Source organism: Babylonia areolata, chromosome 30, assembly GCF_041734735.1.
Source record: "Babylonia areolata isolate BAREFJ2019XMU chromosome 30, ASM4173473v1, whole genome shotgun sequence".
Taxonomy (NCBI): Eukaryota; Metazoa; Mollusca; class Gastropoda; order Neogastropoda; family Buccinidae; genus Babylonia; species Babylonia areolata.
Genome location: NC_134905.1, coordinates 8,348,374 through 8,358,396, shown reverse-complemented (window position 1 = coordinate 8,358,396; position 10,023 = coordinate 8,348,374). Strand labels below are relative to the sequence as shown.

The window sequence follows — 10,023 nt, the reverse complement described above, 5'->3', positions numbered from 1 at the left end:
AATGAGTTCTGGGACTAAGAAGTTGATGTGAATCTTTTTTTTTTAAATCAGTACAAATATTTCCTTAAGTGGGCAAATAGTTTCTTAAGTGGGGTACAATGCCTACTATTTTCTTCGCGAATTATTGTACTATATCATATCATCAACCAAGGAATGTACCTCAATAAATTTGAGGTGAATCCGGGAAATAAATTAAGTACATGGAACTCGTTCACGGTGGCGATTTTTCCATACTGTTATAACGCAGTGACGACACACAACTGACCACAAACAGAACAATGTAGTCTGCGTCACTGAGTTATAGTCACAACTGACCACAAACAGAACAATGTAGTCTGCGTCACTGAGTTATAGTCACAACTGACCACAAACAGAACAATGTAGTCTGCGTCACTGAGTTATAGTCACAACTGACCACAAACAGAACAATGTAGTCTGCGTCACTGAGTTATAGTCACAACTGACCACAAACAGAACAATGTAGTCTGCGTCACTGAGTTATAGTCACAACTGACCACAAACAGAACAATGTAGTCTGCGTCACTGAGTTATAGTCGGACTTTCTAAGAGTCTGCATGCGTCCAGTACAAAAGCAAAACTTGAAATTATTTCATGAACTGTTGGGGTGTGACTATAATGTGGATATGACCTGCCATCCCAAGTCATCTTACGTGGCTGTCAGCAGTTGTGCAGTAGTGATATAGCTGTTGAATGAAAGCCAGCTTTGAAAACGGCTGTTTTTGCCAGGAACTATTTCCTCCTGATACAAACTACCTTTGACGCACGGCACGCACACATACACACACATCTTGAAATTGCAATAGGAGTAAGTCGGTTCTTAATGTTGCAGCCGTATATTGAGTGAAAATCAAATATAGACATGCCGACACGCTACAGTCACCGGAGGTTCCGATCTTTTGTTGACAATGTGGAGCGGACTGATGAGAAAAGAAAGAAGCGTTTAGAAAACAGATACATGCCCTTGATTTTGTTGACAGTTGACCGGCTGACTGGAACTTAAAAAAAAAAAAAAAAAGATTATACGACGAAATTTTGTGTTATAAAATGGGGTTTATACGCCATCTTGAGTCAGCCCTACTGCTGACCGATACGGAAACAGAGCCCGATCCTTGGTGATCAGTTGAGAAACAAAATACAACCAAGACACGCTGCCGCTGATTCTCTGGTGTACAACTCCGACGCTCTGCAGCTGCAGGATTTCCCTAGTGCTTTAGTGCTAGAGTAGACAGAACGTCAAAACAAAGACGGGTCGGCGTGATTGACAACAGTCGGTCGGAGACCGAAGTTGTAAATTAAACGCCATCCAAAGATTTGCATGTCCTTGGTAAAAAAAATTCTGTAGAAAAACGCGCTTTGATGGGTGAACAATTACATTTACAGACAGAAACGATAACGACGCGCTCTCCCTGGGAAGAGCTGTCCGAATGTCACACAGATAAATATCTGTTGTGGCAGAGAGCAATCCAAAACAATGCAGTACAAGACGACACAATACCATCTCCTTCCAGTGTTTTGGTCGCGGTACGTATGGGTATAGATCCACTGACGATTTGGGAAAGACCTGAGAGTGTTTCAGGAGGCACCGCGCCAGAATCGTTCAGACACTGGGCCCCAGGTGATGGACTTGTGTTCCAGTGTTCAAGGTTCGAGGCTCCGTTTGGAAAGGCACGTTACTTCGATTTTCCTCCCTCTTCTCAGTTGTGAATGGGTGGTACCTGACTTCAAGAAGAAATGATATCAGGTTAGAGGGCATTCACTATTTTAGAGGCATTACATCACATTGTTTGTAACCCCTCAGCCCCCGCCCCACCCTCCAGGAATTCCCGTTCACAGCGACACCTGCCCAACGCCTTGACGTTCACACACGCTCTCTTGTCAGTCGGGACATTGCTTGTTTGTTTGTTGTTGTTGTTTTGTGTGTTCTTTTTAAATAACAAACATTTCCAAACCTTCTGTTTGTGCAGCGAATATTTCCGACTCCGGTTCCAAACTTCCCATATGAGCCCGTGGCAGACTGTGTGTGTGTGTGTGTGTGTGTGTGTGTGTGTGTGTGTGTGCGCGCGCGCGCGCGGTTGGCTTTGTGAATGTTTTCCATTTCAACACACCCCACCTATCCCCTACTTGGATAATTTAGAATCGAGTTTAGTTTTAACTCTCTCTCTATATATATATACTTTTTTTTTTTTTTAAAGGACAGAGATTAGGCGAAACGGGACTGGCGGGTAGGCGAAACGGGACAGAGTCGACCTCTCAAGAGGTCATGGACTAGGGTTCCGGCACGATCAAAGGTTAGGCGAATCGGGAATAGGCATCTCGGACCTGCACCATACAGCCAGTCTTTGTTGAAGGGGCAAGACAAGACAAGACAAGATGACAAGACAAGACGTGTTTATATCAGGAAACCCCGTGTAGGCACATGAAAATGTTCTGTATTTCATTCATGTAACCACTACAAGTCGACTGCAGATAGTTAACTGGCGGCACGGCAGTAGGTTGTCAACGGCATTCCTTTGACCCATCGACCACCCATCCTCCCCTCCCTCCACCCAGTTCCTCTTCTCCCAGAGTTTGAGGTTTTCCGCAGCTGATGTCGTTTGTTCAAACACTCGGCCAAAAGGTAACGCGTCCGCGTAGGAAGCGAGAGGGCCCTGTGGTTCAAATCACACCGCCAGTTACCAGTATTTTCTCCCCCTCCACTAGACCTTGAGTGGTGGTCTGGACGCTAGTCATTCAGTTGAGACGACAAGCCGATCGAAGTCCCGTGTGCAGAATGCATTTAGCGTACGTAAAAGAACCCACGGCAACAAAAGGGTTGGTCATGGGAAAATTGTGTAGAAAAATCCATTTCGATAGGAAAACGAATAAAATTGCAGGCACAAAAAAACAAGAAAAACAAAACAAGAAAAACAAGAAAAAAAAAACCTTGGCGCTGTCAGTTTAACGACGCGCTTTCCCTGGGGAGAGCAGCTCGAATTTCACACAAAGAAATCTGTTGTGACAAAAAGAGAGTTGTACAAATACAAATACAAGGGCGTGGAGTCACTTTCTGTCCACCACGTGCTGTCCCCACTGAGCAGCAGTTGTTGTCTCGTTCGTCATTCACCAGATGGATTCCCCCGTCTCCTCGACGAAGGCGGTAGTACGTCGCAGGTCCTCCAGTCCTCCGTAGAGCTTCCGGGCCGCTGGGATTGGGTCGGGCCAGGTTTTCTCTCGGAGCGCTTGGTAGAGCGGGCAGGACTGCAGCAGATGTTCTGTTGTCTAGCTGCCTGTTCTGCAGGGGCACTGACTGAGCAGGAGTCAATTAATGGCTTCACGGGATTCGGACTCTTGTTCCTGTTTTGCCTTCAGTTCCCGCCATTCCCGTTTCTCTTACTCAGCCGTTCCCTCCCCCTGTCTCTCTCTCCCCCGCCCCCCCCTCTTTCCTCTCTGTCAAGCGCGCGCGCGCAAACACACACACAGAACGATGAAGAAAGTGTTTGTTTGTTTATAAACACACACACACACACACGCCGGCGGTAAACACACACACGCACACACACTCGCACGCACACACACATACACACGTAAAACACACACACACACACACACTCGCACACACACACACACACGCATCTCCCCACACTGAAATCAAAGTAAGAAATGGTAACATTTTATTATGTGCTGAGTGAGAAAAACAAAATCCGAATATTATGCATGATAATAATAATCATGCATATATGTATGTAGGCTTCATTATAGGTATATATGGTTGATATACTGACTCTGATGAGAGAATTTGAAAATTGAGACTGGTTCTAGTTTTACTTTTTCATTTGAAAATCTCTCTCTCTCTCTCTCTCTCATCTCCTAAATTGAAATGTCGTGTCCTCAACCATTTCTTCTTCTTCTCTCCTTCTTTATACTTTCACCTATCCTCTCGCAATCATTCTCTCTTTTTCACTTTTGTACGTAATTTGTGACATGTGTATGTTATGAACTGCTCACTTACCCCTTCATTGGGGGCCTTGGCCCGGAATGAATATATCATCGGTATCCATATCCGTATCCCACTTACACACGCTTTCATAGTTTACCCCTTACAATGATTCGAAATATATGAATATCAGAAATACATGCAAAAGTAGTAAAAAGATAAATGATGTATAAATGATTTTTATTATTTGATAATTATTAGATAATTAATGAATAATTGAATAAATAAGGAAATAAGTACACAAAGAAATGAAACACACAAACAAACAAATAAAACGAATTTATAATAATATTTTCAGCAATTTAGACACGCTCTCGTCCAATCAGTCTTTCCACATTAAAACACCGTCACCAACACACAATCTTTTAAACCATCTTTCCAGGGAAGACACACACAAAGTCACAAATATCAATCGACCGATCCGAAATTTTAATAAGACCGACGACGAATCTGTCTCCAACCACTGGTATAACCCATTCACACCATCTTTCACAGAAAACAAAACGAAACGAAATACGTCACCAATATCATACGATCTAAAATTTGATCCTTTGACTGCTGAATTTTGGAGAAAAGAGATCACTGTGGCGTGAATCTGAAGTGAAAGAACTACTTCTTGTGCAGTGGTTTTCCCCTTGAGTGCCTTGTAACGTTTTATATACGTGCATATTGACGTCACCGCTGGCGGCACCGGAAGAAGGGAAATAACTCTAGAAGTTTGAAAATTCAGTTTATCTGGAGTGGTGTTTCTCCAGACCATTTTTCTCAGTTTTAAGCTTATTGTTTTGGATTTTGTTATATGACTTGAAACACCACTTTCTATTATTTCTGTCCGGCACTGAAGGGGATCTGTAGCTATTAGTTGTGTCACTGATTTTGCTGAACTAAAAAGTAATTCAATCCCCAAGAGGAACAAATCCAAATACAGTGTGGTTGGTGACTGACATCCTGACCTGGAAGCTCCGATCTGACCTCAGTCGGGTTGACAGTCCTTTACTGACCGTGGCATACTCGTCGGCAGCAGTCAAAGGGTTAATTAACCAACAACTCTCATTCCTCGCCCAACAACTCCGCCCTCCCCGCCTGTCGCAGTATGAACCGACCGACATCGGCGAACATGTCGGAACCCGATCTCAAAGCTTCGGGACTGGACAGGGATTCTGGAACCTTGGGAATCCTCAAATGGATCGCCCGAACCTCCCTCAGACTGAAGGCTGGAGGGTTCTCCTTGGACAGTTCGTTGTCGTTGGTTGTGGTAGGGTCGCTGTCGTTGTCGTTGTCGTCAAGCCATGCAGGGTGGCAGACACCGCGAGAGCAGATGGCCTGAAAGAGTTCATTACCAGGAAATCAGATGGTTTTCGTCTGTGTGTGTGTGTGTGTGTGTGAGAGAGAGAGAGAGAGAGAGAGAGAGAGAGAGAGAGAGAGAGAGGGAGGTTAGGAAGGGTTGATTTTATGTTCTTACAATCATTACAATAGTGTGTGTGTGTGTGTGTGTGTGTGTGTGTGTGTGTGTGTGTGTTTAGGAGTGTGACGAGAGTTGGGGCGTTTAGGGAAACGGGGTGAAAGAAGTACAGGAATATCTGTACACACACACACACACACACACACACACACACCTACCTTCCCCCTCTCCCCAACCCCTATACCACACACAAGGTAAGAAATTTACTTCCTAAATCCACTGGGGGCATTGAAACATTAAACACACATCTTTTGCACACAACCAAAAAGAGTAATGTCAAAAACTAAACAAACAAACAAAGAAGAAAGCCCATTCAAGCAAACAAGCCAGCACTCATGAACACTGTCAGATCTCCAAACCTGCAGCATTTGCACACACAGAAACAACCAAAAAGACTGGCGTCAAAAACTAAACAAACAAACAAACAAACAAAAAAGCCCATTCAAGCAAAACAAGCCAGCACACACGAACACTAAAATTTTCCAAACCTGCAAGAACTGGTCCAGAAACAGGGTGTCCGGGTACCACTCGTAGGTCCGGTAGGGCATCAGCACGGCGTTGAAGTTCCAGTCCCTGTCCCGGAAGTAGCGGTAGGTGGCCAGGAAGTGACGCAGGAAGGGCGAGTGACGCCTGGCCAGGAGCAGGCCGAGGTTGAGTGTATCCGGCCACTCCCCGTATCTTGGCCACTCTGGGCAGGCCACGGCGGGGTAGCCCAGGAGCCAGTCGGGTAGATGGTTGACCCAGAGGATGTCCGTGTCTTGGTAGACCCCGCCGTACTTGTACAGCACGCTGTAGCTGTTGGGACAGAAGGGGGGGAAGGGAGAGGGGGAGGGAAGGGTGGTGTGGTCGGTTTAAAAGAAAAATCAAATCATTGTAAATCGTGGTGCTAAAAGCCCAACTGTCTAGATCGTGTTTGTTATCAAGTTGATGTTTATGTATTGTATTGTATTATATTGTATTGTATTGTATTGTACTGCATTGCGTGGCGTTGCGTTGGTTGTATTGTATTGCGTTGTGTTGTGTTGTGTTGTGTTGTGTTGTGTTGTATTGCATTGCGTTGCATTGTATCGTATACTATCGCATCGTATTGTATTGTATTGTTTTACGTGTTTGTCACAACATATTTCTCCGAGTGAAATCCGGACTGCTCTCTCCGCAGAAAGCGCGTCACCACATTGTGTTGCCATTCATATGATTTTTTTCTTCTTTTTTTCTTCTTTTTTTTCTTTTTGAAGTCTGCAAGTGTACTTGCTTTTCTACTATCAAAGTGGAATTTTTTTTCTTCGTGATTTTTCAAGGAACAACCCCTTGGATGCCGCGCGTTCTTGTACGAGCGCGAAGGGCATGCTGTCAAAGGGACCTCGTTTTTTTTCATATCACACGAGTGAACAGATGAACTGGCAGATAACTGGTGACTCACTGTATATGATTATGATTATGTAAACAGACAAACAGGAAGACTGGAATGGTCCGCTGTGTAGAACTGCATGTGAACACAGATAAACAAGAAGGTACACATTATATTGTATAATGATTTCATGGGGAAGCGACAGATAAACTGAAAGGCATATCATTTTAAAGGTATGGACGTTTGGTTTATCCCTGTCGGCCCCTTGGAGAGCGTGGGACCACGGCGGCTCTTCCCACTGGACTGCATTCTCCAGCCTTCACTGGGCACTGCTCATGTTGTCAGAAAAAACTGATGATGAAGAATGCCACAAGACAGCTCTTCTCTGAGAGACAATGTGACGAAGAAGAAGGAGGAGGAGGAGGAGGAGAAGGAGGAGGAGGAGGGATGGGGAAGGAAGAAGAAGAATTAGGGGAAGGAGAAGGAGGGAATAAAAGCAAGAACAATAACAACAAAGACAACGATTAACAACAACAACAACAACAACAATAACGACAACAACCATCCAACAAACCGAACAATGTCGCTGACGTGGGCGGGGACCTGAATGGCCTGTTCGAACACGGTGTTGGGGGGGTCCAGCCGGACGTAGGTGACGTTCTGAGTCCTCAGCTCGTTCCACCAGGGGCCCCAGGGCTCCACGTCCCCGTGGACGTACACGTGCTCCATGCCCGCCACGTGAAGGGCGCTCAGGACACTGCACAGGGTGTGTGTGTGTGTGTGTGTGTGTGTGTGTGTGTGTGTGTGTGTGTGTGTGTGTGTGTGCATAGAATGGTGTGCTGCTGTACCACCACGTGACGATGATGATTATGACGATGATGATGATGATGAGATGAGGAGAAGAAGAAGAAGAAGAAGAAGAAGAAGAAGAAGAAGCATGGAATGGTGCACTGCAATACCACCACATGACAATGATGATGATGATGATGAGAAGAAGAAGAAGAAACAATTATGATAATGATTATAATGATAACGACAACAGTAATGATAGTAACAACAGCGACAACGACAACAATAATAATGATGATTATAATGATGATAATAATGATACTACTACTAATAATAATAACTGATGGAAGAAGAAACAATGATGATAATGATAATGATAATAATGATAACAACAACTACAGTAATGGTAACAACTGCGACAACAACAACAACAACAATAATATTAATGATGATTACAATGATGATGATAATGATACTACTACAAATAATAACAACTGATAGAAGAAGTAGAAGAAGAAACAGTGATGATAATGATAATAATGGTAACAACAACAAAATGATAATAACAGTAACAATAATAATAATGATGACAACGACAACAATTTTGATAATAATAATGATAATGATAATACTAACAGTACCACTAATGATGATGATAATGATAGATAATAATCATGATAATGATCATAATGGATATTCATTATGCTCTCTTTTTCCTTAGCCCTGGGGCCCAAAGCGTTAACAATCAACACCAATAATCCAGAAAATGGTCACAAAATTCAGAAAATAAAACTGAATAAAAATGAAACAAAAAACAAAGATATGATATATGAATAAGGTGGGAGCAGGAGGGGAGGTGTGTGTGTGGTGGGGGGAGGGGTGGGGGGAGGGGGGGGAGGCACTATCGTCAAAACCATATATGCAAGAAAATGGAATGTGCCCATGACAAAGAGCACATACACAGACACACACCACGCACGCACACACATACACGCACGCACACGCACACACACACACGCGCGCGCGCGCGTACACACACCACACCCACACACACACACACACAACCAGCAGAAGTTCAATAAGCACGTTAGTCATTATCATCACTGTCATCATTATAGTTATATTCACCATCACCATAATCATCAACGTATTAGTTATTACTATCATTATCATCATCATTATTGTGATCATCATCGTTGTCATCATCATCATCATCTGTAGTAGGAGTAGAAGTAGTAGGAGGAGGAAGAGGAGAAGGAGTAGAAGGCTTAGTAGTGGTAGGTTTAGTAGCAGTGGTAGTGGTAGTAGCAGCAGTGACAGCAGTAGCAGTACCTGAGAAAATGAGCAAAGGTGAAGGACCGAGGAACGGCGGGACCACCTTCGGCAGCGTAGCGGCCGGACATCCAGGTGAAGTGAGCCACCCTGGGGATGAGGTCCACCATCCCGGAGTGGTAGGTGGAGAAGGGCCTCCTCCTGCCGTAGTACAGCCACCTGGCCAGCACGGCGAAAGGAGAGTCGGCACTCCGGATATCCCTCGGGAACACCTCCTCCGTCACACTCACACACAGCGCAGAGTTCTCCTCCGCGTCCTCCAGCCGGTCATAGTCCCCCACGGACACACACGCCGGCCCGTTTACCAAGATCGCGTGCACGTAGTCCTCCAGTGTGTTCTCGTTGAAGCCTGTGTTGACGAACACCACGCCCCGGGTGGGGTCTTCCTTCGGATCGGCGAAGGCGAACCAGAAGCTGAGGAAGCGCAGGTGGTCTACGTTCTTGGACAGCACGATCCCCTCACCCACGAAGATGCCCCCGCCGTCCTGGGCCAGGAGACTGAGGGCGTCCCTGAGAAGGCCCACGGAGCCACATGGTTGGTCGGTAAGCAGCTCCCTCAGCTCCAGGCTGGCCACGGACTGCTTGAGCTCCAGGAACCAGGTGTGGTACCAGAAGCGGTCCAGGACGGGCAGGTGCGTGTAGTGGAAGACGATCTTGAGGGGCTGCACCACCCTCAGCACGCTCAGTACGCCCAGGTAGTGTTGGAAGCGGAACGTCTTCTGCCCGCACCACAGGTAGTGCACTGTGTGGTGGACCTGAAGAGACACGTTAACACGGGTTAGGATACACAAAAACAAAACAAAACAAAGAAAAAATACAAATAACACAACAAACAAACAACAACACACCTCAGACAAGGTTAGGACAGGCTAGGGTAATCTTAGGGACGTCCAGGCACGTCGAGACCGGAAAGGACGGGTTAGGGCACGTTAGGAACAGCCTACGACATGTAAGGACACCCAATGCATGGTTGGGACACAGTGATATACGAGGACAGGTTAAGACACGTTGGGACATGTAAGGACAAGGTGGGACATGTAGGGAAACGTCATGACGTGTCTGGACATGTTAGAACTGGTTAATTAGTATTTTATCAAA

The 10,023-nt window shown here is 45.3% G+C and overlaps 1 protein-coding gene across 1 annotated transcript in view; it reads right to left on the bottom strand.

Annotated features, from left to right (window-relative positions):
- Positions 1–3,661: 3,661 nt before the first annotated feature.
- Positions 3,662–10,023, bottom strand: part of LOC143275346 (uncharacterized) — an 11,174-nt gene continuing 4,812 nt past the window's right edge. The window contains exons 3-6 of the mRNA XM_076579382.1: positions 8,926–9,680; positions 7,379–7,561; positions 5,945–6,251; positions 3,662–5,317 (exon numbers count right to left, since the gene is read on the bottom strand). Coding sequence (XP_076435497.1) covers positions 5,045–5,317; positions 5,945–6,251; positions 7,379–7,561; positions 8,926–9,680 — 1,518 coding nt within the window. The 3' untranslated portion in view covers positions 3,662–5,044. The remainder of the gene's footprint in view (positions 5,318–5,944; positions 6,252–7,378; positions 7,562–8,925; positions 9,681–10,023) is intronic.